This window comes from Trachinotus anak, unplaced genomic scaffold (assembly GCF_046630095.1).
Source record: "Trachinotus anak isolate AG129_WGS33_773 ecotype Australia unplaced genomic scaffold, CSIRO_AGI_Tana_v1 ptg000002l, whole genome shotgun sequence".
Taxonomy (NCBI): Eukaryota; Metazoa; Chordata; class Actinopteri; order Carangiformes; family Carangidae; genus Trachinotus; species Trachinotus anak.
Window position 1 is genome coordinate 3,442,177 of NW_027273853.1, and position 24,195 is coordinate 3,466,371.

A 24,195-nucleotide genomic window follows, 5' to 3' on the forward strand; every position below is an offset into this window, starting at 1 on the left:
CCTGCTTTCTACTGTGTATGAGCCCACATAAAATCTTTCTCTTTGACCGAATGGGTTTGACAAGTTCAAGTTCCAATTTAGCTTTGTATGTTTCTCTTTCTGTTCCTCACCCTTTTCTCTGTGACCTGTGCTCTTCTTCAGGTGTGGAAAGCCCGTCTGAATGGTTATGAGGAGGCTCTAAAGTTGTTTCAGAGAATAGAAGATGAGAAGAGTCCAGAGTGGGGGAAGTACCTTGGACTCATTAAGAAGTTTGTTACTGATTCTAATGCTGTGGCTCAGCTCAAAGGCCTGGAGGCTGCCCTGGCCTTTATTGAGAACGCTCATGTAGCTGGCAAGTAAGTAACAAGAATTTCATCTGCAGACTTGTCAGAAAGCCTGGAATTCACAGGGATCATGAGCCCTGTATTAGTTCGGACATGTTGAGGGGACCAGTGAGACAGTCAAATGCAGTTCAGTGTTAGAGTAAGATCAGACACCAAAGCACTGCATAACAATTTGTAATACTCACAGATGGGAGCTTTGAGAGGTAAACAGAATGCTGTCTACAAAAGATTGTGTTCTTGCATGTATTTAATTAGTTAAGCAGCAACTTTCTAGATAACATAACATTGCATTATAGTTTTGCCGATGGATGTTTGAGTTGGTTGAACGTGACCTTAGTCTTGAAATGACTGTAAAGGAGCAAAGTTTAATCAACGATCTTTCCCACTTCTTTTTTTTTTTTTTTTTTTTTTTGAAGCTTTGTGTAACTTATTGTAGAGGTGTCCAGCCAAGTAATGTGATGCCTGGCTGGTTGTTATTTATGGTGAGAGGTCTGGCAGCAGGTCTTGATAATACTGTATGCATCAGCTCAAGTTGGTCTGTTGCCAGTTGAGCAGGCTTTCAGGACACCAGGTGCATTTGTTTTTGGGGGTGGGGGTGGGGGTGGGGGGGTGGGGGGGGTCATCTGATTTGGCACCGAGATGTTCTCTGTTTGCTGAATAAATGATCAAAGAAAAGAAATGGGTTGTGGTGACTAGTGAAGTCAGTGGTTAGGTGACTGGCTGTTAGAGGAATGTGGTGTGACAATGCTGGAGAGTTGAAGGACAAACTTGGTGCATTGAGCCCAGGTGCTCACAGCTGCACTGACGGCACAACCCATCGTTAACTTACAAAACAAAAGGTCTTTTTTGTCACAACTATAGGTATTTATTATGCCAGGGTACTGGAACTGATCAAATGTAGCTATCATTTGTTACCAGTGTGTTTGTCAAGTCAAAATGTCCACCGTGAGAAAGGTCTGTGTGAACAATGAGCCAGCCTCAGCACTAATCCTGTAGTTGTTAGTGCTGCTGAGCCACCAAGCTAGATGGAATTCAGTCCAGTTGAAGCCAGATGTACAGCAGGAGTTTGGCTACTGTCTTGTCCACAAACAATATAAGGAGAAAATAATGATCTGTGCTACTGTGTTTTTACTATTCACTGTGGTGAAAAGTGCTGCTGTGGTCCTGCTAGGTAGGAGGGCTGACACAGTCAAGTTGTTTCAGTCTGTCCTTACAGGTTAACTGTGCTGAAGAGTAGATAGAAAAATCCCTCTTTAAGTCTCTCTTTGTTCAGCTCTCAGTTCTTTTGTAGGTTCTTCCTGAATCTCTGTGTTTTGTAGTTTAGCTTCACTCCTGTGTTGTTTTTAATTATTTTACTGTTACTGGTCATTTTCAGCTGTGTCAGAGCCATGTTGCTGCTAATATAGACTCAGGCTTTCCTGAGTTTCATTAGTGGCATAGGTAAATTACTTTACTTTGCTGTGCTGTGCAGTGGAAAATCACTTGCACTCACACTTTATTTTGTATTTTATTTATTTTTTAAGTAACTCCACTCAGAACCTTCCTAGTTTCAGAAAATGCAGTCAACGTTATGTCCTTTTGTGTTGCCAAAGTCAGCTACAGCTTTATTCATTTGTGTAGATGAATTTGAAGAAAATTAACTCCACTCTGGAACAACCTAAATCTGACAGAGCTGTTCTCTAAAATTGTGTGTTTGTATCTATACTCTTTGTTTCAGGACGACAGGTGAGGTGGTGTCAGGCGTGGTGACCAAAGTGTTCAACCAGCCCAAGGCTCGGGCTAAGGAGCTGGGTACAGACATCTGTTTGATGTACATGGAGATAGAGAAGGCTGAGGTTGTTCAGGACGAGCTTCTGAAAGGCCTGGACAACAAGAACCCTAAGATAGTGGTGGCCTGCATCGAGACACTTAGGAAGGCTCTCAGGTCAGTGATACTTCCCTGGGTTAGAATGACGACACTAAGAAACCTTTAATATAAACACATTCTTCTGCTTTTTGCTGGCCACCCAGGTATTAGTAACCAACTAGACAATAGACAACAACAAGGCTAAAACAAACAAAACTGGAACTGAATGCTAGATCAGTTGCTTTTGGCTGCTGTTTACAAGGATAAATGTGAATATTAACTACATTTTTGTTCCATAAATGGGATAGCTTTCAAAAGACAAAACGATAGCATATCAGTCATTGAAACAGTCACATCATCATAGCATTGATCTACAAGTAGATTACTTTTTATATGTAATTAACCCTTGAATATTTTCTTTAGCATAATCATTCGTATGGTTTATTATGGATTGACTAAAGTGTCTGTTTACTCTATTAAAAATACTGCTTTTGACAAATCCTTCTTGGATGTAGGGGTTGCATGGAACCAAACACTGCCTGAAGTGTCATGTTGGTCCTTGATATGCTGGACTTCTATCTCCTGTCAATGACACTAACAATTTGTCATCTGTCATCTTTCCCCAGTGAGTTTGGATCTAAGATAGTAACATTGAAGCCAGTAGTGAAGGTTTTACCCAAACAGTTTGAGTCCAGAGAGAAGGCAGTGAGAGATGAAGCTAAGCTGCTGGCTGTAGAGATCTACAGATGGATCAGAGATGCTCTGAGACCTTCACTGCAGAACATTAACTCTGTACAGGTGGGATACACTCATTGCATACACTCACCCATCCTTAGTGTTCAGCTGTCAGAGTCAGGTTAAACTAACATACTCTTTGTTCTGTCCCCGCAGCTGAAGGAGCTGGAGGAGGAGTGGGTGAAGCTGCCTTCATCTCCTCCCAAGCAAAGCAGGTTCTTGCGTTCCCAGCAGGACCTCAGGGCAAAGTTTGAACAGCAGCAAGGCCAAGGTGGAGCAGAGTCTGATGGTAGGTTTAAATAGGTAGCAAACTTCTAACAGGTGTATACATGCAAAATCCTCCTTTTTTGTTGTAGTCACAGTCTGGTGTCATCTCTCAATCTCATCCTCTTTCAGGAGAGGATGTGGCAGAAACAGTAGCAGCAGTGGATCCTTATGAACTGCTGGAAGCTGTGGAGATTCTGTCCAAGTTGCCCAAAGACTTCTATGAGAAAATAGTAAGTTTATCTAACAATGTTTTTCCTTAACTTTTTGTGTGGTCAACAAAAAGTTTGTCTTAAGGTATCCATAAACAAAATTCTGAGTGACTTATTTAATTTAGTTTCAACTTCTAAAATACATGTACAAGATATGAAGTTGTAATTAAGCTTTTCACTGTGATGGTGGCGCAGTGATGCAGTGGTTAGTAACTGTCACCTCACAGCAAGAAGGTTCTGGGTTCGAACTCACCGACCAGCTGGAGCTTTTCAGGGTGGACTTTGCATGTTGTACCCTTTCTTTTCTGGGTGCTCTGGTTTCCTCCCACAATCCAAAGACATGCGGGTTAGGCTAACTGGTGACTCTAAATTGCCTGTAGTTGTGGATGTGAGCGTGAATGGTTGTCTCTGTGTCAGCCCTGTGACAAACCTGCAGTCACTTTATAAACCTTACGGAGAAACGTATATAGCTAATCAATTAATGTGTGTGTGAATGGAACCTAAATGTTGTGATATGTGATTTTGTTGTATGTGTTTCTGCAGGAAGCTAAAAAGTGGCAGGAAAGGAAAGAAGCACTGGAGGCTGTAGAAGCTCTGACCAAGAACCCCAAACTAGAGAATGGAGACTATGGAGACCTTGTTAGAGCACTGAAGAAGGTAAAGACTGAAGTGTTATGTGGTCTTATGTGGAAGTAGGTGAAAGGACACTGAAATGGAAATGATCAAAATCTCTTGTCACCTTGTCATTATCCACAAATTTTTTGTCCTAAATGAAGAATGGTCAAACAAGACTTGGTTTGGATGGGATCTGGTACCTCTGTTGTTCACTTAACTGCTTCTATGTTCCAGGTTGTTGGGAAAGATGCCAACGTGATGCTCGTGTCATTGGCAGCTAAATGTCTGGCTGCACTGGCCAGTGGTCTCAGGAAGAAATTTGGAACATATTCAGGACATGTAAGTTAAAAGAATCCATATATATTGTGGCAGAAAATGTGTTATTTCTTTTTATAATGAACTGTGTTAAAGAAAAAAAAAAACCTGCAGAAGGAGAGAGAGGAAGCTAAGTTACTAACACACATTAATGGCATATGAATGTGTACAGGTGGAGAGGGAGAAGAACTTGATGCATCATGGGAGGTCCCAAGCTGTTTAGGCCTGTAGCAACATAACTAAGGGATGGTTCGGGCAGGACTGAGCTAGCTAACTATGAGGTTTTAAATGTAGAGAGGGTGTCTGCCTCCTGGACCCAAACTGGAAGATGGTTCCACAGGAGAGGTGCCTGACAGCTGAAGGCTCTGCCTCCCTTTTTACTCCCGGAGACTCTTGGAACCACAGCGTTCTGGAGGGGTAATAGGGAATTATGAGTTCTTTAAGATTAGTAATGGGGTCTGGCCATTAAGGGCTTTGTAGGTGAGGAGAATTTTAAGTTCTGTTTTGTGATGGCCCTGACAAAGGCCATAAGCTGAAGCTAATAACGTTCATGTGTTTACTGCAAGTGTTGCTGAAGTTTTGACCTCTTTACATTCTGTTCTATTCCATGTGTCAAAATCAATGACCACTGCTAAATATGAGCTCTTTGTGTGTTTAGGTGGTTCCCACTATTCTGGAGAAGTTCAAGGAGAAGAAACCTCAGGTTGTTCAGGCCCTGCAAGAGGCAATTGATGCCATCTTCCTTACTGTAAGTACAGTCTGATTACAAGGATGAAATACATTCAATAAGTAATACAAGAACTAGTAACTGTGATGAAAACAAGCTTAAAAGCAAGAACATGAAGTCTGTGATAATGTTCTTCAGTCTCTTTCCACCACTTTGGTGTGTGGCTTCTGTTGGATATGTACCGCTGTCTCAGGTAGACTGAAAATCTGTACCTCGCACAGACGACAGCCGAGGCCGGAGGTATTGCGTTTTTTGGGTTGTCCATTCGTCCATCCCATTCTTGTAAACACGTGAATTAAGCAAATTTTTTCAGGTTCTGCACAAACGTTTAGTTGGTCACGAAAATGAACTGATTTTAGAGTTTGGTGGTCAAAGGTCACTGTGACCTCACATAACGTTTAGGCACATAACTCAAGAATTCATTCGCTAATTATGACATATTTTAACAGAGATGTCTGATAAAAATAGTAAGATAGAAAAAATTAAGTGATGACATTTATTCATACTGTCAAAGGTGAAGTTCACTGTGACGTCATAATGTTCTGCAAAAACACATCTGGCCAATAAATTGAAATGTGTTGAGAATCAGTTTTTATTAAATATTTAAATACAGTAAATGCCAGGTTTAACTGTTGCAGAGCACACTGAACTAACAGAATTAAGGTTTGTTTGCTAATAATAAACCCATTTTATGAGTGATATAAAGTTTGAAGTTTAATGCATCACCTGGCTCCCAAAACAAATTGTTGAACCTCGCTATAGGCTGCAGAGACCTGTTGTTTGGATGTTTCTTAGCTAGTAAAGATTTAGCAATGTGCAAATTGGTTTCTAAGACATTCCTTAAGTTTTAATGGTGAAACTCAATTTAGCAAATGACTCATTTGAAACTAGCTGGGAATAAAGAAAATAGGAAGGACTTAACAAACTTAGTGGTGAATTTACAAAATGGTGGTGCAGCCAAGTCCTCATTAAATGGTGTTTAAAGATCAGTCTTAAACTAACAGCATTTTAGTCATAGAATGCTGGTAATTTACATTTACTCATTTAGCAGATGCTTTCATGCAAAGTGATTTTATAAGTGAGGGACATCACTCGAGCTCTAGTGTAGTAGGAGAGCTTGGAGTAAGCGCTAGACAAAGTGCAAAGAGATCAGGTAAAGAAGGTGCACAGTAAGTGCTAGTTAGGCATGTCAGGATGTTTGAGGACGAGATGCTCTCAGAAGAGATGAGTCTTCAAGAGATATTTGAAGATAGAGAAGGCCCCTGCTATGATAGCATTTGGTAGCTTATTCTACCATCAGGGAACCACAGATGAAAACAGTGGACTGTGAGCAGGGATGGCAATGCCAGATGACATTCACTGAGGATGCAGTTGCAAAGAAGAAGCATTATTTTGTATCTTTTGTATTTGAAAGTATTCAGTTCAAGTAGATGGTGCAGACCTAGACTTAATTTGCCTTGGGTGGCCAGTGGAGGTCATTGAGCAGCGGAGCGACACGTGCCCTTTAGTTTGATCGAAAACCAGACATGCCACTTTACTGTGGGACATCTGAAAGGGTTTCACTGTGTGTTTAAGGGAGGCCCACTGGAAGGGCATTGCAGTAGTGGAGGCGAGTGATAACCATGGCCTGTACCAAGAGTTGAGTGGTGTATATGGTGATATGACCTAAAATTAATATTATTGTATTTCTTTTTTTGTTTGTTTTACGCTTACAGTATTATATCATGATATTACAAAATTAAAAGCGATTTTACACTCAAAAAATGATGCTACCGCTTTTCTCTATTGTTAGCATAAATGGCCATCACAACATGAATAATAACAATAACTGTAAACATACTGTAACTGTACAACACTGTAGGCATCCACACTGAACAGTAAGCAGCACAGACCTGGTGGTATGCATTTTTCAGCACCATGGAGACAAGGAGAGGGAAAGATGCTGTTTATTTCAATAAGTTCACTTTATTGATAAATATGTTCTTCCTATGTGGAACAAATACACCTTTGTATTCCTGAGTGCTAAGCGTCATACATTATTTGATTTTCAGAATGTGACACCATGTAAATTCGGATGTATTCAAAATGCATCTGAGTTTACTTGGCTGTCTGTCTTTCTGTCGTCAATCAAATCACTCTGAAAGTGATCCTAACCATATTGTTTGCCACTGTCCTTGTCATTACAGTTGTGGTAGATATCGTTATAGTTATTGTTCATGTTGGACGGCCCTGACGAAAACATATCTTGAAGAAGCTATTTGTAAGTTTTCTCTGCTGCTGTGATCGTTGTTTCTGGTCAGGAGCAGGTGGTGGTGATGATGTTTGTCAAGAGCTTCAGCCATTGTTGTATTTACAATACATGAGGTTATAATACGCCCTCTGAACAGCGCCACATCCTCGGAGCAGTTCAGTGTTTCCCATACATAGACCATTCTGTGGAGACCAACCGCCACAGAATGATTCTGTTTGTTTGTTGTTTTTTTTTCTTCCCCCCGTTGTTGTTGTTTTCCCTCTCGTCTATGCTCTCAACATAATATCGTTCCGTTCATTCATCTCCGCATAGCGCTCTTTCTCTGTCATTCTCGGACACGCACAGACACAGGCACACGCATATGCGCACACACACACACAGACAAGCGCGCATATGCCAGCGGTGTGCGGGAAAATCAACTAGCGCATCACTGGTGCATTCCCCCAACGGTGTCAGTGGAGCGCCACAAATTGCTACCTGGTCTGTGGGAAACACTGCAGTTGAATATGATATATTTCTGGTTCTAATCTTTTTCTATGGAAAGCAACAGCAAATCACATAGTCGTAATTTTTCAGTCAGAAAGATCAATAAAAAACACCGTTTGTGTTTTTGATCTACATTCTAGTCGGATACAGCTGAGCTAAAAGATGAGTGGGGGAAAAAAAGCCTCGGCAAAGACAAAGTGCTGGTCAATGCCAGCTTGTCTGCTAAAATGTCCCCGCCTGTCTTCTGTAAACACACACCACCAGTAAAAGCCCTGTGGAAAGTAACCATGAAAGGAGCGTCCTGGGAGCGTCCTGGTATCCACTGTGTGCATTGCATTCTGTTTGATGTAGGATTTTCTGCTTTAGAGCAATATAGTAAATACGCAACCTTTTCCTCCTTGATTTTCTTGCTTATAAAAGTAGTCAATTAGAATGTAATTGCACATGTCTACTACAAAGATGACCTAGTTTAAGACGAGTCGTTATTCCAGCTGTGAAAACCCCTTTAATGTTCATTAAAGTCAGAATTATTTTTCAGAAATCATTCTTCGGTTGGTTTATCATGACTCTCCAGGGCTGCTGCAAACCCTCATATAATGATTCCTAACTTAACGTGACTGTTGTTATTTATAGAACACTCTGATTCTCCAGACAAACTTTTAATGCATTTCAGAAGATGCCCTAATCTAAGTCGCATAGATTTTTTTGATAGTCTATATAATGTCATATTTAATGTGATGTATCTTTTTTCCAGACCACTCTGCAGAACCTCTCGGAGGACATCCTAGCTGTGATGGACAATAAAAACCCCTCCATTAAGCAGCAGGCCTCTCTGTTTCTAGCTCGTTCCTTCAGACACTGCACACAGGCCACACTGCCCAAGAGCATCCTCAAACCCCTCTGTGCTGCTCTCATTAAGGTAACAAACCCTGGGTGGAAATGCCTTAACAATATTATAACCTTTCTCTTTTGGTAAATTTGTACATGATAAACAAATCTGTGTCTTGTAGTTTACCATCTCAATATCAGACTGACGTTTAAATACTAAAAAAACAAAACAAAAAAAAAACTACTGCTGGCAGGGAGTAGTAAGTAAAGTACTAATACTACTGTAAGAGCTAATTGTTGCTCTATGGAGACACAGTGATTATCATGTTTGGGGAGTGTAAATCATCATCTGTACTTCTCTCTTTAACCGTGACAGCAAGTGAATGACTCTGCTCCAGAGGTGCGTGACGCTGCCTTTGAAGCTTTGGGGACGGCCATGAAAGTGGTGGGGGAGAAAGCTGTGAACCCTTTCTTGGCCGACTTGGATAAACTCAAACTGGATAAGGTAAGGATCAGTGGAAGGATGAAGAAACCCCCATTAGCTAAGATAAACTAAAACCAGTAGAAAGCTCCTGTTTTTATTGCCATTAACTGCTAAGCACTGTCCTTTGTTTCATATGAAAACAGATAAAGGAGTGTGCTGATAAAGTTGATCTGCCCGGAGGGAAGAAAGGTGCAGGAGGAGGCGGAGGTGGTGGTGGAGCAGGGGAAAAGAAGTCTGCAGCTAAAGCTCCTCCCCCTGCTGAAGCTCCACCTAAATCCTCTGCCCCACCTAAGAAGACCCAAAGTGCTGGTACCAGCAAGGTATACTCAGAACAATGTACATATAGGAATTTAAACTGAACTGAACAATATATATATTGTCACCTGGTTGTCCCCAGTTTTGATGTCATGGATAATATGACCCAATATATCAAAGAGACATTAACAGGCTAGAGCTGAAGTGTTTTGTGTCTCTTTTTTCAGTCGTCAACAGGTCCACCTAAGAAAGGCAAACCAACCTCTGGAGGTGCTGGAAAATCCAAGAAGGCTGCTGACAGCAAAGAAGTCACAGAGAGTGAACTGTCGGTAAGTCTGATTTGTCCAAAGGTTTGTCAAAAATACAAAACATTAGCCCAAAGAGAATATGGTTCACATCCTTAAAGGGCTTTTTCTCATGAAAGCGAAGCAATAAATACTAGCTAATTCATGTATAAGTCATATACTCACTCTCCTGTCAGGCTCTTGGAGCAGTCACAGTGACTTTGTCTGACTTTGTCTAAGAGGCATGATATGACGAGCCTTCAGAAACTCCAATAGGTAAAACTGGGCCACCTTAAACACTTTGAGGGGTTAAAAAGACCAAACTTGAAGAAACTACATTAAGGCTACAAACAATCAATAATGTTTTGTTTTAACAGAGAAGCTGGTACTTACTCCATTTGTGGTGAAAGAAATCTGCTGTTTTGTGTGAATGAATACGTTTCTAGTCATGTACAATTTTTTTTTAAACTGAGGAAAATGATCTCTCAGTTATACTCCACTTGCAGGCTGCAGTAGATCGTCGTATACGTATTCAATTTATGCACACTACAAACCATATAGTGATTTCCATACAAGAAGAAGATTCAGAGCTGCTTTGTCTGCTGACCTTCTTCGTTTAAAGATGAATTGTAGTGGTGATGGTAGCAGCTGACCTTCTCACACAGCCTTTCTTCAAACTCAGCATCCATGTTTGTTTTCCAGCTCATGTAGCATCGTGGCCACATGGACATAACAGATTGGTGGGTGTGTGGATGTCCACACCAGGGCCTTGCGTAAATCCTCTAAAAACAACATTTACGTCACATGGACCCTTGTGTACTGTTGGATGCAGAAAGAATAACACTGGTGTAATGCTGTTTGCCCCCGGGAAATTTCAGGTTTCTAATTTGGGTTATAGATTTCAGCCATGTGGAACAGACACTTTTCACTGCAGACATGGTGACTTTCAACAAGAAAAGCACAGGTGGAATTAATAACATTAATGATGGCTATATCCCTTTGAGGTCATCCATTTCCAGGGCTCTGGGATTGTGTATGCTCACTCACTGACATGACATACTGGGACACTTAAGGGGATGCAGCCATTGTTACTGTTACTATATACACCTGTGCCTGCGTAAGATTTGACATAACAAAATGTCTGCCGTGAAGAGGGTCCACTGCTCTAATCCAGCCTGAAACCATTCAGTCACCATGTATTCTCTGATGACTACATAATACTACAATGATGGCAGATCTGATTTCTACCATGGGATTCAACACTATCAGAATATTGCTGTTGGAATTTCTGATTACTTAAGTGTGTGTTTGTTTGTGTTCATATCAGGCTGAGGTGTGTGAGGAGCTGGCAGCAAATGTACTACCTGCCTCCTGTCTGCAGCAGTTGGACTCGGCCAACTGGAAGGAGAGACTGGCCAGTATGGAGGAGTTCCAGAGGGTAAATGCAGCAATTACTTGTTGTTAGTTGGCAACTGCTTTGTTAATTAGTTTATGTCTTTCTTTGTAATATAAAAGAAAACTGAATATGTCTGGTTTTTCTGTTTTTTGTTTTTTTTTGTTTTTTTTTTTTGTTTTGTTTTTTTTGGTTTTTTTTAAACTGGTGCTCAAATAAAACAAGAGGTTTGACAACATCACTTGGGGCTGTAAGATATTATCACTGGTATTTCTCACTATTTTCTGACATTTGATAGAAAATTGATCCATTGATAATGAAAGTAATCCATAGTTGCAGTCTAACTTTGCACTAAAGGAAATGTAGAAGGTTTTTTTGTTGTGGAAAATATTGAGGTTGTAGAAACTCATATTGGTTGAAGCCTGTTACTGTTATGTTGTCAGTGCTGAAGACTCAAAACTCTAAAGCCATGAAGGAGGATGATGTGTCTCTACCTGTTAAACTACAATATGCAGGAATGTTAATCTATAGATTTATGTTTGCTTCCAGGCTGTCGAGACCATGGATAAGGGGGCGATGCCCTGCCAGGCCTTAGTCAGGATGTTGGCAAAGAAACCAGGCTGGAAGGAGACCAACTTTCAGGTAACTGTCTCTGTTACAACACCTGATACTGTTCCCTGAAGCAATGTAGCAGCAGCTGCTTGCGCTTGGAGTGTAACACTCCCTCCAGGAAAATACCTAAATATATTTTGGTGGGGTTTGACTTCCTTAATAGCTCTTTTGAAAGCGTGACTGACAAATACAGATGCTATATAGATCCTTTCACTCCATCTTAGTTTCCCTCATTTGCTTCTGTCCCCTGCCTTTTTCAGGAACATGTCACTTTTTCTGTTCTTAGTTCCATCTGCATGCATTGATTCTGTTTGAGTTATTATTTAATACAAAAAGTTATGATCAGATGAGTTCTTTGAATTTGTAGATATTTTATTAGTGCAGTTGTTGTAGGGAAAGTGGTGAATGTGTCAAACCTCAAACTATAGTTTCTACCTGACGCATGATTTTCAGCCTCCAATGAGACTAAATAGAAATTATGATGTGAATTTGTTTGTAGCTGAAAGACATCAGACGCTCCCCCACAATAACATCCATGTTACTGATGAAAGGGGCAAATAACAGATCAAATCAGATGAGACTGTCTTCTAATGAATGAATGTTGTTAATCACGCCAACAATTAACACACTTTTACTGTGTTTTTTCTGAGCAGATGGTGAATCAGAAAACAAAATCTATAACTTGAACTAATACACTTGACTTGTTCTGTAATGTGTTCAGTCACTAGCATGTGTGGTATGTGGCTTCTCAGCGGAAATAAAATCACTGGAACTTGATGATGGGAGACAAAGTCAAGGAAGGAACAGTCAATAACATATGGGATGTATCCGTTCTAATGCTGTGGTCTCCTCTCTGTGTGTAGGTGATGCAGATGAAGCTGCACATTGTGGCTCTTATAGCTCAGAGAGGAACGTTTTCAAAGACATCGGCCAATGTGGTTTTGGATGGCTTGGTGGACAAGGTCGGAGACATCAAATGTGGCGGAAATGCAAAAGAAGGACTGACGGCTATAGGGGAGGCCTGCTCACTGCCGTGGACCGCAGAACAGGTGTCTAGCATTTATCCAAAAGGGTTCATTAATTGTCGTCGATGATGATGATGATGATGAGCATACTGTATTTACAACGTTTGTGTTTTGTCAGGTTGTGTCTATGGCATTTGCACAGAAGAATCCCAAGAACCAGGCAGAGACTCTCAACTGGCTGGCTAATGCCATGAAGGAGTTTGGCTTTGCTGGGTAGTTATCAGTCTTTATTTTAGCACATTATTATATCAGGGCATTAAAAAAACAGTCAAGTTATTTTAGCTTAACAATACAGATAAAAGATGTTACATCACCTGAAGGGAGTCTGTTGACCTTTGACCTTCCTCTCTCCAGTATCAATGTGAAGGGTTTCATCAACAATGTGAAGACGGCTCTGGGAGCCACTAACCCTGCTGTCCGGACAGCAGCCATCACCCTGCTGGGAGTCATGTACCTCTACATGGGAGCTCCTCTGCGCATGTTCTTTGAAGATGAGAAGCCTGCTCTCCTCGCACAGATCGATGCTGAGTTTGAAAAGGTAAGCACGATCTGAGAGGGTCAGAGAATCCAAGAAACAGAAGAGACTTAAAATGAAGTTATGGTCATCGTGACATCAGGGTCTGAACAGGGAATGACCTATTACAAGGAAAATAAGATCTGTTTCTGTGTGTCATCCTCAAAGATGCAGGGCCAGTCTCCACCACCTCCAATGAGATTCACCAAGAAGGCGGCGGCGGCGGAGGAGGATGATGAGGGAGAGGAGCAGGAAGAAGATGGAGGAGGAGGAGGAGGAGGAGGAGGAGGGGGACATGACATCATGGACCTACTGCCCAGAACAGATATCAGGTAACAGGACAGAGCCTCTCAGTCGACCTACACTAACTAATTTTATGCTCATTATTTACGCTCAACCAAAAATTCTGAAGAGATAATGACAAAAGTTCATATTTTTCAGCATGACTGACCAAATATCATGATATAAATAAGTCTCTAATTTAATGTGACACACATTAAACAGCCATGGGACCTGCCTGAGATGATGCAGAAAATCTTGACTCAGCTGTAAATACTGTACCTGTCTCTCCTTCCTCTGCTCATGTCTCTCTTCCCTTCCGTCTCTAAGTGACAAGATCTCCTCCGATCTGGTCTCCAAAATTGGGGATAAGAACTGGAAGATCAGGAAGGAGGGTCTGGATGAGGCTGCTGCCATCATATCGGAGGCCAAGTTCATCACAGCCAACATTGGAGAGCTGCCTCTGACCCTGAAAGGACGACTTGGCGACTCTAACAAGATCCTGGTTAGTTTATAACCTGTTCATAAAGATTCTAACCGCAATGTTAGTACTTGCTCTAAAGACTGTCACTGCACCCCAAACTGCTTTCCACCGCACAGCTGTGATCAACATGGAGCAACATTGTTTGTAGACAGTACTTCTCATGATAATCATATTGTAAAAACGATCATCCTGTTTGTTGTCTCCAGGTCCAGCAGACCCTGACTATCCTGCAGCAGCTGGCTACAGCCATGGGACCTGGACTCAAGCAGCATGTTAAAGCACTGGGAATCCCCATCATCACTGTACTGGGAGACAGCAAGGTACTGGGCACATACATTAAAATAAGACAGAAGACCCATCAAAGCAAAATATACAGTAAAAATCAACTGAAGGAAACAACAAAAATTTACTGACATAAAATACATGAATGAAAAATGTTGTAATGTGAATTTTGGAAATGTACAAACTTTATATGATGTGAAGAGTTAAATAAATCAGAAGTTGATCTGGAGACAGTGTCACGTCCCTGACTGTGGTGATGATGAGCACGTCTCTCTGTTCCTCTGCAGGCCAATGTCAGGGCGGCTGCCCTGACCACTCTGCAGGCCTGGGTGGAGCAGACTGGGATGAAGGAATGGCTGGAGGGAGAAGACCTGTCGGAGGAGCTGAAGAGAGAGAATCCCTTCCTAAGACAGGAGGTACACACTCACTCACTCACTCACTCAATCACACTCACTCTCTCTCATCTGTCTTCTTTGAGGAGGATAATCTTATTCTGCTTATTTTGAGAAGGAAAATCCAGGTATAAATGTTCCTGAGCTAAATCATTGTACACATGTTGCAGAACACACACATAAAACTGTCTTCATCACACAGGTGCTTGGCTGGTTAGCAGAGAAGCTGCCCACCCTGAGGACAGTCCCCGGGGATCTGCTGCTGTGTCTCCCTCAGCTTTATGCCTGTCTGGAGGACAGAAACGGAGACGTGAGGAAGAAAGCTCAGGACGCTCTGCCCACATTCATGATGCACCTGGGCTATGACAAAATGGCCAAGGCCACTGGGAAACTCAAGGTACTGAACTGATTTAGTGCATTATGACGAACAACTTGCATGCATTTGTTTTTTAATAGACATTTCAGTGTCTAACCTCTGACAGTGATTCACAGGTCTGTTCTATATAATATTGTCTCTGTCCTCATCTCCCTTCAGCCTGCCTCCAAGGATCAGGTGGTAGCCATGCTGGAAAAGGCCAGAGCAGTGATGCCAGCCAAACCTGCTGCTCCTGCCAAATCTGGAGGGGGAAAAGGCTCTGCAGAGCCAAGCAGAGCTGCTTCAGGTTAGTATCTTATCAGCGAATGAATAGTTTCACATTCAAACAGGTTGTCAGTCAAACCATATCACTGCCCTGCCAAGATTTGCAGGCGTCTTATTTTTAGTTGCTGGTGACCATTCTGGTTTTACCAGGCGACAGATAATTATTTGTCTTTACATCATGTTCTCATCAGATGTGAATATTGGCTCCAATAGACCCACATCTGTATAATATTATCTAAACATACCTGGTTGCCAAGTGTGTGTTCGTGTACAAGGTTGAGCCACTAATCCCAGGTTTGGAAGTTTGATCCCTGGCTCCTCCTGTTAACATGTGCAAGGCTCCTGTTGGTTAGGCCCGAACATAGTGGTAGCCCAGTACTATCACTGTGTGTGTGTGTGTGTGTGTCAGAGAGAGAGACTGACTGACTGACTGACTGACTTTGTCCCCAAGGGCCAATTTAAAGGGGCACATAGATTACACATTAAAGATACATAAATACACAAAAAAAAACACACAAAGTGGAAGACAAACTGTACACATTATAGAAGACAATGACAAAACGAAACCTGTGATAATAAGAATGACAGTAACACAGGAGATTGACATTACTAGTGCAGTAAATAACTGTACATATAAATAAGTGACTGTACAACTTTATTTAAAAAAGAACAGCTGTATTAGAGGTTGTCTAGCACAATAAAAAAAGAAAACTCACATGTATATGTATACTGGCATGTAGGTGTATGAGGTATGTGAGCGTCTGTAGATGGCAGAACAATAGCAGCACGGTCAATGTGCAAGTGGATATTGACACAGTAGAGAGAGTTTGACCTGTGCCTGTCCTCTGCAGCCTCCAGGTCTCAGCCAGCCAGTGAGGACATTCCTGAAAGCAAACCTGAAGTGAAGAAAGTCCGAGGAGGAGCAGCTGCTAAAAAGGTATGTCTGTCTGGATCAACTCATGTTTATATGTTTCAGTGTGCACACAGGAACAGAGATGGTTTGATATTTGGTTGAAGTTAATAAATCTTTTAATGGCCATCCAGCCAGAAAAGACTGGATTTCGCTTCCCATTCATTTTCATAATGAACAGTGCAAATCCAGCCTGACCCCCACACCATGTGAAGATCTGCATCTCTCTAAATGTTCACACAACATTTGTATTCAAGTTGTTGTCAGCCCTGTCACTGGTTTTGCATATCAGGCTTGTACGTTTCCTTTGTTGTCATTTCCTGTCAGTGAAGTGTAAACACTGATGTTTTTCTATTCACCCAGCCTCCCTCCCCTCCCGAGGAACCTGTCCCTCCCCCTCCCTCCAAGGAAAAGGACAATAATGCTAGTAAAAAGCCCCCCATCAAAGGCAAGGCTGCTGCTGGCAGCCAACAGGTAGATGTGTCCTCGTGATGAAACTCAGTCTAGAATCTCTTCACACTTCATCTCCATGCTGCTGCTTATTTAAGCCGTCTACGAGCAGCTAACGTGTGCAGAGTTTCTCAGTGGACACTCGTCAGTTGTTAACCCTCAGCCGGCCTCTATCTGCCTTGACCTAGTCCGATCTCGGCTCAGTCTAACCCTGTGTCTCTCAAATCACTAATACTGCCACTGAATATACAGCTGTATAACTAAATGCACATACACTTTGCATTTGTGAGGTGAAATCTGTTTTAAGTGTTAACATGTAACAACATGCTGACAGGAGGTTCAGTAGTTGTTCAGTATGTGCATGCTTACAGAAAAGAAGCACAAACTGTGAGGTCACTCATCACTTCTGTGTTTCAGGTCACTCCTCTGCATGCACATCAGTGTTTCCACACTGATTGTATGTTAACCTGCACTTTTTCAGATCTTTTCAGCGTAACACCCCTTCGTCTCCTGTTTCCACTCTTACCGTCTGTCACTGACGCACAACGTGATTACACATAATTACACATCCTCAGGCAGAGCACAGTGGTTCACTCGCTCTTCCTCACACTGCGATGTTGCCTCTCTCAGGGTGCAGCTGCTAAGAAGCCCCCGGCCAAAGGCATGAAAGATGAGGAAGATAGGTCCGGGCCAATCTTCACACTCATCCCCAACGCTAAGGAACAGAGGATCAAAGAGGAGAAGCAACTGAAGGTACGTGACCGACTGAAAACACGATGTGATCTCATTGCTAAACTCAAAGTTACAGTATGTAGCTGCTGCTGCACTGAGCCTCTAACAGGAAAACAGCATCCAGCATCATAGTGATTAAATCTTTTTGTCCAGTTTTTATTTCCACTCTTGAAGTTAATAAGACATGGTCAATGCACATTTTTTCCAGATGTACACTCAAAAACATCAACATACACTTAAGTGCACAATGTTAAAATAAAAGAAATAAACTCCTGACTCATACATTCAGTTGCTAGTTTTTTTTGGTCCACTCAGCAACAACCAGGTCAGTGGACATACAGCACTGTGCAAAGCTTTTAGGCACTGAAACTAAACATAACATAAATAGTTTCTCAACTAACTTGAAAGTGTAGTCAAAAAACTAAATCATCCATTGTCTTTAAGTTATTTTTTTTTTTATGGTACACAGCAGATTGTTTGAAGTATCTTGGAGAACTTGCCACAGTTCTGTGGAGTCAGCTGCATCTCTTCAGTACAATTGTAGGGGAAACACTGCTGCTTGTCTTCTCCGCTGCTTCAGCAGCAGTAACAGTCTGACATTATTTGTAGGCTTTTAATGTTTTATCATAATGATCATAATTAAATTGACTATCATTTATAATTACAATTGTTAAGTCAATTTGGGTAACTGCACTAAGACCAGGACAAACGTTTTATTTCTCTGACAGTGTGAAAATGTGATGTTGTCACATCTTCATCTGTGAGATGTCACATCACAGATGAAGAACAAAATCATTAAAGAGTCGTGAAGGTTAAACATGAGACTTGTTATGTAGATTGTTGTAGGAGTTTAGTGTGTGGTGGCTCGATTGTACTGTGAGTGCAGAGGCCATCAAAATGTATTTCTAGCTAAGGTGTATTGATGAAAAGATAAGTAATAATGTTGAGTATTTATAAACAAAAATATCTGTTGATAAGAAAGGCACAGACACATGATAAATTACAACACCAGAGTCATTTTGACCTTTTGACTGCAGGTGAACTCAGTGTTTCTTTTGAACTGTAGATCCTGAAGTGGAACTTCATTACTCCTCGAGATGAATATGTGGAGCAGCTGAAGACGCAGATGTCCACCTGCTTCGCTAAGTGGCTGCAGGACGAGCTTTTTCACTTTGACTTCCAGAGACACGTCAAGGCCATAGGAGTCATGATTGAGGTAACGTTTGTTCTATTTATACAAGGGATTTGTTTGTTTTAGGAGTAGATTTGCTTTAATAATAAAGTTTGTATGTGTGGTTCTATTTAACAGAGGCTGGAGAGTGAGAGCGAAGCCACGATCGGCTGTCTCGACCTGATTCTGAAGTGGTTCACTCTGCGGTTCTTTGACACCAACACCACAGTCCTGATGAAGGTGCTGGAATATCTAAAGCTGCTGTTTGCCATGTTAAACAGGGAGAACTACCACCTGACCGAGTACGAGGCCACCTCCTTTGTCCCCTACCTTATACTCAAGGTGAGCCCACAAAACTCAGAATAATACAACAGGCCACTGTGAATTTTCTTTTTGCTCAGTTTCCCTTCTCTTCTTCAGGTTGGAGAGTCAAAGGATGTGGTTCGCAAAGATGTGCGGGCCATTCTGACCATGCTGTGTAAGGTTTACCCAGCATCCAAGGTCTTTCCGTTCCTTATGGATGGAACCAAGTCCAAGAACTCCAAACAGAGAGCTGGTATGTCTCTTCACACAGCAAGCTAAATGGCCAAAGCTGCACAAATGTAAGTCCAAAGTTGGCAGAGACACATTCTAACCTGTTACTGTGGTTTCCTCTCTGTCCTCAGAATGTCTGGAGGAGTTGGGTTGTTTGATAGAGGGCTATGGGATGAATGTATGCCAACCGACTCCAGCTAAGTCTCTCAAGGAGATCGCTGTTCACATCGGCGACAGAGACACATCCGTCCGCAATGCCGCCCTGAACACTGTGGTGGCTGTGTATAACGTCTGTGGGGACCAAGTTTACAAACTAATAGGAAATGTAAGATAGAAATCATCTCATTTTCATTCTTTACTCAACCTCAAAACCTCCTTTGTACAGTTTTTCATGTTTGCTCCCCCATCTTTTCCAGCTGTCAGAAAAAGACATGAGCATGCTGGAGGAGAGGATCAAGCGTTCAGCCAAGAAAACTCCGGCAGCTCCTGCTAAGCAGAGTGTAACTGAGAGGACTCAGAGAGAGCACCCAACCAACCCCAATGCCACCTTCCTCCGCAAGCCTGCACAGGAGGACCCCAACAAACTCAAGTAGGTGACCTCTGACTCAGGGCTGTGGGATAAAAGGTATGAATCTAAGCTGAATTTTAAAAAAAAAAAAAAAAAAAAAAAAAAAAAAAAAAAAAAAACCCCAGTGAGGAGGCTGCTCATCACAAAATATCTGATTTCGAGCAACAAAAACGGTGTTTCAGCAAAACATATAGTGAAATATAGTAGTTAAATTCTTAAGTGATGCAATAGATCATCATTCATTCAATATGATGTATATTACTACAAATAAGACTGGTCTTCTGTTAAAGGAGCTGTTTGTAAGTTTTGCTACTGTTGCATAGCCAGTGTTAGCATTAACAGCTGTTTTACCTACCAGTGCAGACAAAAGGTTGTAAGTTCAACAACCAGCGAGCTAACTAACCAGCAGGCTCCGGCATGGCTGGACCATCACGTCACTTTCTTATACAGAGTCACTGTAGCACCCATTCTGCTCCTGAAGTAGTGCTGCTCAGAGGGCGTATTATAACCTAATATACATATTGATTACTAGAGAAAGACTTTGTGAAAACATTTCCATCAGTTTTTATAACAGATGAAGTTTGTTTGTTTGTTGGCTTGAACAATGTAAAGTTAGCTGCTCTCTGGACTTCAGTTTAGTTATTTAGTTATGTCCTTATCACGCGGGGTTGGATTTTACAAACAGTGCAATTTGAGATGATTTTAACCAGGAGGTGTTCTGGGATGGAATCTTTTTTTTTTTTTTTTTTTTTTTTTTTTTTAATAAACATAAGACGTCAGAAAAGTCGAGCATGAAAATCTTGTCTTGTGAAATGTCTTCTTCATATTAAACCCCAGTTTTTCCAGTTGTTTCTCATGAGCATGTTTTCCATTCCATCAACCAAACACCTCTTTCATCTGTGAGATCCATAAGAGAGGTCTACATGCTGTCGACTCTTGTGACTTGACTGTAGTTGGAGTTCTGCCATAAATCTTTTTAATGTTTGTTTTGTTTTTCACAATTAATCTGTCCTTCTCTTCTCACCGTTTTACTGAGTCTTTGCATGTGGGGTTGCTCTCACAGACACTTGGCACATGCAAAATTGGGACATAAAATAATCCTATCCACTGTCTGTGAGACCAACCTCAGTGTTTCTGGGTGGCTGGTGGACCGGCTGCCTCTCTTCTGGCCATCTGTCTCTTAACCCCTCATCTTTCTTCCTGTGTGATTTCCTCCTTTCTCTGCTCTGCCTGCCTTCCTTTGGGAGCAGAATAATGTATCGCACGTATAGGATGTGAGTACCTCTTCCTCCTCCTCCTCTTCCCTCTTTTCTGTGTTGTCATTGTAATAATTCCTCTGCATGCAATCTAATATCAGTCATCTATGATGATCAGAAAGGTTTGGTGTATCATTTGAGTTTGGTTGAGTTTCTTCACATGGTAGAGAATAAGGGTTTCACCTTGTCCCTCACTGTCATGTGGTAGGTAAAGCACCAGACTAATGATTAAACTGTCAAACTGCTGTCATTTTAGATGAAGGTCCATTCTTCCCTCATTACCCTCTTAGTTGTGAATGTTGTGTACACGGTACCTGGAAATGAAATGAACTGTCCTCTGCTTACACCAGAGACACACTTGGTGCGTGGCGTGTGTCGTGGCTGCCGTTGCTGATCTGCTGCAGAATAACATGCATGTGTTCAAACCAGCTGCGTGTCTGCTCTGTCGCCGCTACTGCAGCTCTATCTGTTTACATGGAGTTTGCAGGATACTTGAATGTTGGTTTTCTCTTCATTTTTAATTAATTTCTGATTTATTTTTGAAGGAAAATTCCTCTAAAACACCACTGTCTCCACATGCCGCTGCTAAAATGGTTAAAAAAAAATATCTCAATATTTTCCATGTTTATGACATATTCAGCCTAACCTCACAAAGACTCTAGTTTTATGTAATCTTGCTGGTAGGATGTCAAAATGACTGTCAACAGGTCTTTTCTCTGTCTGCCTATGCTGTTAGATGCATGTGTCATGCATGAAAAATAGACGAGATGCTGAACTTCTAGATTCTGCGATGTGAGGGACGTGCGTTTCACACACATCTCTCGCAGGCAGTGTGTCTGCTGTGATCCGTTAACATGGGCCCTAAAGTGAAAACCACAGCTGCTACACACATGCAAGGCATTCAGTGTGTCTCCTTACTCCTACACAGTCCTGCCAGCTACAAATACAGAGACAAGAAAACTTGTGGCCCCCCTTTTTTTTTTTTTTTTTTTTTTTTAATAATTATCAACAATTTCAATTGACCTTATGCTGTAAAATGTGTACGTGTTAAGTACTTACCAAAGTGAAAAACTAGTAATGTGGAGATTGGCAGGTGATGCTGTGGTCCATTGCTATTATGTTTGAACATTCAGCCTTTTAAAGTCCAATTGAAGTTCAGTTCAATTCAGTTTTATTTATATGGCACTAAGAGAACACACTGAGAAACCAAGAACAGCTGTATGTACTGTTGTATTCAAGCACTGTCTTTATTATTAAAAACAGCACAAATGATACCAGAAACAATATAATAGTAATAGTAATAGTGATGATGAGTATTTAGTGGTGGTGGCAGATGTGGAGTCAGAGATACCTGCAGAATGAGGAGAGGGAGGAGAAGCACAAACTACAGGAGAGAGAAGACAGTGACATGTATTAGTATGATATACATGCATGGGAAGAGAGAGAGGTGCCCAGTGCATCATGGGAGTTCCACCAGCAGCAAGATCTATAGCAGCATAACTTGGGGATGGTTCTGGTCTCACCTGAAAAAGTCCTATAAGCTTCATCGAAGAGCCTGACAGCTGAAGGCTCTGTCTCCCATAGGAACCACAAGTAAACCTGCATTTAGAGAGCAGAGAGTTCTGTCGGGATAATAAGGTACTGTGAGCTGTAAGGGCTGTGTACATAAAGTGAAGGATTCTGAATTCCACTCTGGATGTTATAAGGAGCCAATGCAGAGAAGCTAACACAGGAGAGATGTGATCTCTTTTCTAGTTCCTGTCAGTACTCGTGCTGACAGTTATCAGGACATCCTGATAATGAAGAATTACAGTAGTCCAGTCTAGAGGTAACAAATGCATGGACTAGTTTTTCAACATCCTTTGCGACAGGATGTTTCTGATTGTTAATGTTTTATGTGTGAGTATAAGGACACGTCCTGGTCAAAAATGACCCCAAGGTTCCTTCCAGTAAACAGGAGGTCACGGTAATGGCATCCAAAGAGCAGGAGAGTTGGAGGGCATGATGCAAATTGAAAGGTGCATGCTGGTGGCCCAGTTACCAAACTGGTAAACAGGTGGCCCTACAGCATTATCTGATACACACAGGCTATGGAGGCGGTTGAGTACCTAATGTCTCTGTGGCATAACCCATGACATGTTAGGTCCTGTATGGTGAGGAAAGTGTGGATCTCCTCTTTAAATGGAAGCAGTGGCTGTAGTTAGGTGAACAGACTCAGACTCTCATACATAAGAGATAAGATTATCTCATACATAAAGAAAAGCTGCAAAAGCAGTAAATTTCTTTTTTTCTACTCAGTAAAGACATTTGTAGACAACAGCCTTTTTCAGTGATACAGGGATATGTTGGTTTTAATTGCTCTGCTTATTTAGCAATGTGAAGTTTATAGTCTTAAAGCAATGTGTGAAACTTTTGTTCAGTCTTTAGAGATTTGTTTGATCAAAGTAACAGGTGAAACAGCAGTAAATCATAACTAATTAACACAAATATTTAGTTTATTCAGGTTGTGTTGCAGAAACAGTCTGTCAGTTGGTTTTTAAAAGTGTTTAACCAGTTAATTATTCATTATTAACGTGGCCAACAATTGTTGAAGGAAAATGCTTAGAATTGTAATTTACTCCAGTTGTTCAGTGGTGTTTTTTTGTCTAAACAATAAAAATGTTGATGTTGTTTTTCAATCAGTGCTGATCAGCTCCAGTCCTGACAGTCCAACTGTAATTTTAAAAGATCAGACTATTCACACGCTTTAGTACTTAAAAACTGAGGTTCTCCCAAACAGCTCTTCATTAGAATCAAAGCAGGGGCAACCCACTGAACCCATCAGATCAATATCATCTTAATATTTTTTTTGCCATATTACGATTGGAAATCAAACATTAATTGACATTCACATTAGACTGAGGACTGTCACAAACATCCTCACACTCACTGATTCTCACACTAACAAGTAAAAGCTTGTGTCAGTCAGACCTGGAGCTGTAAGCCACTGATTGATGATACACTGGACTAAATATACTGTCTTCTCCACTCTCCCCCTGCATCTCCACCATCTATCCTCCAACCTCTCTCCTCCCTACACCCATCTAGCCAAGCCCGTCAGAACACCCAGCACAGTGAGTCCTCCCACCCCTCCATCCCCAAGGAGTTCCAGTTAGACCTGGACATGATCGAGATGGACCAGAGCAGAGTGTGTGAGCTGCCAGACCTCGTCCAACACAAGCTGGACGAGCTGCTGGAGCCCATCATGATCCCCGAACCCAAGTAACCTCACTCAAAAATCTGACTGACAAAGTCTAACGGACACTGAAGCACATATAAAGTATTAAAA

General features: G+C 41.5%; 1 protein-coding gene across 3 annotated transcripts in view; it reads left to right on the forward strand.

The window, feature by feature from the left end:
* Positions 1 to 24,195, forward strand: part of ckap5 (cytoskeleton associated protein 5) — a 37,978-nt gene that overhangs the window by 6,674 nt on the left and 7,109 nt on the right. Inside the window, exons 4-36 of one of the 3 annotated variants that reach the window (XM_071490573.1) lie at positions 142 to 335; positions 2,041 to 2,247; positions 2,796 to 2,967; positions 3,061 to 3,193; positions 3,301 to 3,401; positions 3,924 to 4,037; positions 4,230 to 4,334; positions 4,969 to 5,058; positions 8,529 to 8,693; positions 8,979 to 9,107; positions 9,230 to 9,406; positions 9,569 to 9,670; positions 10,953 to 11,063; positions 11,568 to 11,660; positions 12,494 to 12,679; positions 12,774 to 12,868; positions 13,010 to 13,193; positions 13,338 to 13,501; positions 13,779 to 13,953; positions 14,139 to 14,252; positions 14,502 to 14,630; positions 14,809 to 15,003; positions 15,142 to 15,268; positions 16,098 to 16,183; positions 16,520 to 16,630; positions 17,237 to 17,359; positions 18,405 to 18,554; positions 18,648 to 18,851; positions 18,930 to 19,065; positions 19,175 to 19,368; positions 19,460 to 19,632; positions 20,862 to 20,885; positions 23,955 to 24,128. In XM_071490573.1, coding sequence (XP_071346674.1) covers positions 142 to 335; positions 2,041 to 2,247; positions 2,796 to 2,967; positions 3,061 to 3,193; positions 3,301 to 3,401; positions 3,924 to 4,037; positions 4,230 to 4,334; positions 4,969 to 5,058; positions 8,529 to 8,693; positions 8,979 to 9,107; positions 9,230 to 9,406; positions 9,569 to 9,670; positions 10,953 to 11,063; positions 11,568 to 11,660; positions 12,494 to 12,679; positions 12,774 to 12,868; positions 13,010 to 13,193; positions 13,338 to 13,501; positions 13,779 to 13,953; positions 14,139 to 14,252; positions 14,502 to 14,630; positions 14,809 to 15,003; positions 15,142 to 15,268; positions 16,098 to 16,183; positions 16,520 to 16,630; positions 17,237 to 17,359; positions 18,405 to 18,554; positions 18,648 to 18,851; positions 18,930 to 19,065; positions 19,175 to 19,368; positions 19,460 to 19,632; positions 20,862 to 20,885; positions 23,955 to 24,128 — 4,637 coding nt within the window. The remainder of the gene's footprint in view (positions 1 to 141; positions 336 to 2,040; positions 2,248 to 2,795; positions 2,968 to 3,060; positions 3,194 to 3,300; positions 3,402 to 3,923; positions 4,038 to 4,229; positions 4,335 to 4,968; positions 5,059 to 8,528; positions 8,694 to 8,978; positions 9,108 to 9,229; positions 9,407 to 9,568; positions 9,671 to 10,952; positions 11,064 to 11,567; positions 11,661 to 12,493; positions 12,680 to 12,773; positions 12,869 to 13,009; positions 13,194 to 13,337; positions 13,502 to 13,778; positions 13,954 to 14,138; positions 14,253 to 14,501; positions 14,631 to 14,808; positions 15,004 to 15,141; positions 15,269 to 16,097; positions 16,184 to 16,519; positions 16,631 to 17,236; positions 17,360 to 18,404; positions 18,555 to 18,647; positions 18,852 to 18,929; positions 19,066 to 19,174; positions 19,369 to 19,459; positions 19,633 to 20,861; positions 20,886 to 23,954; positions 24,129 to 24,195) is intronic. The other 2 variants (XM_071490583.1, XM_071490592.1) reach the window with 2 other exon arrangements.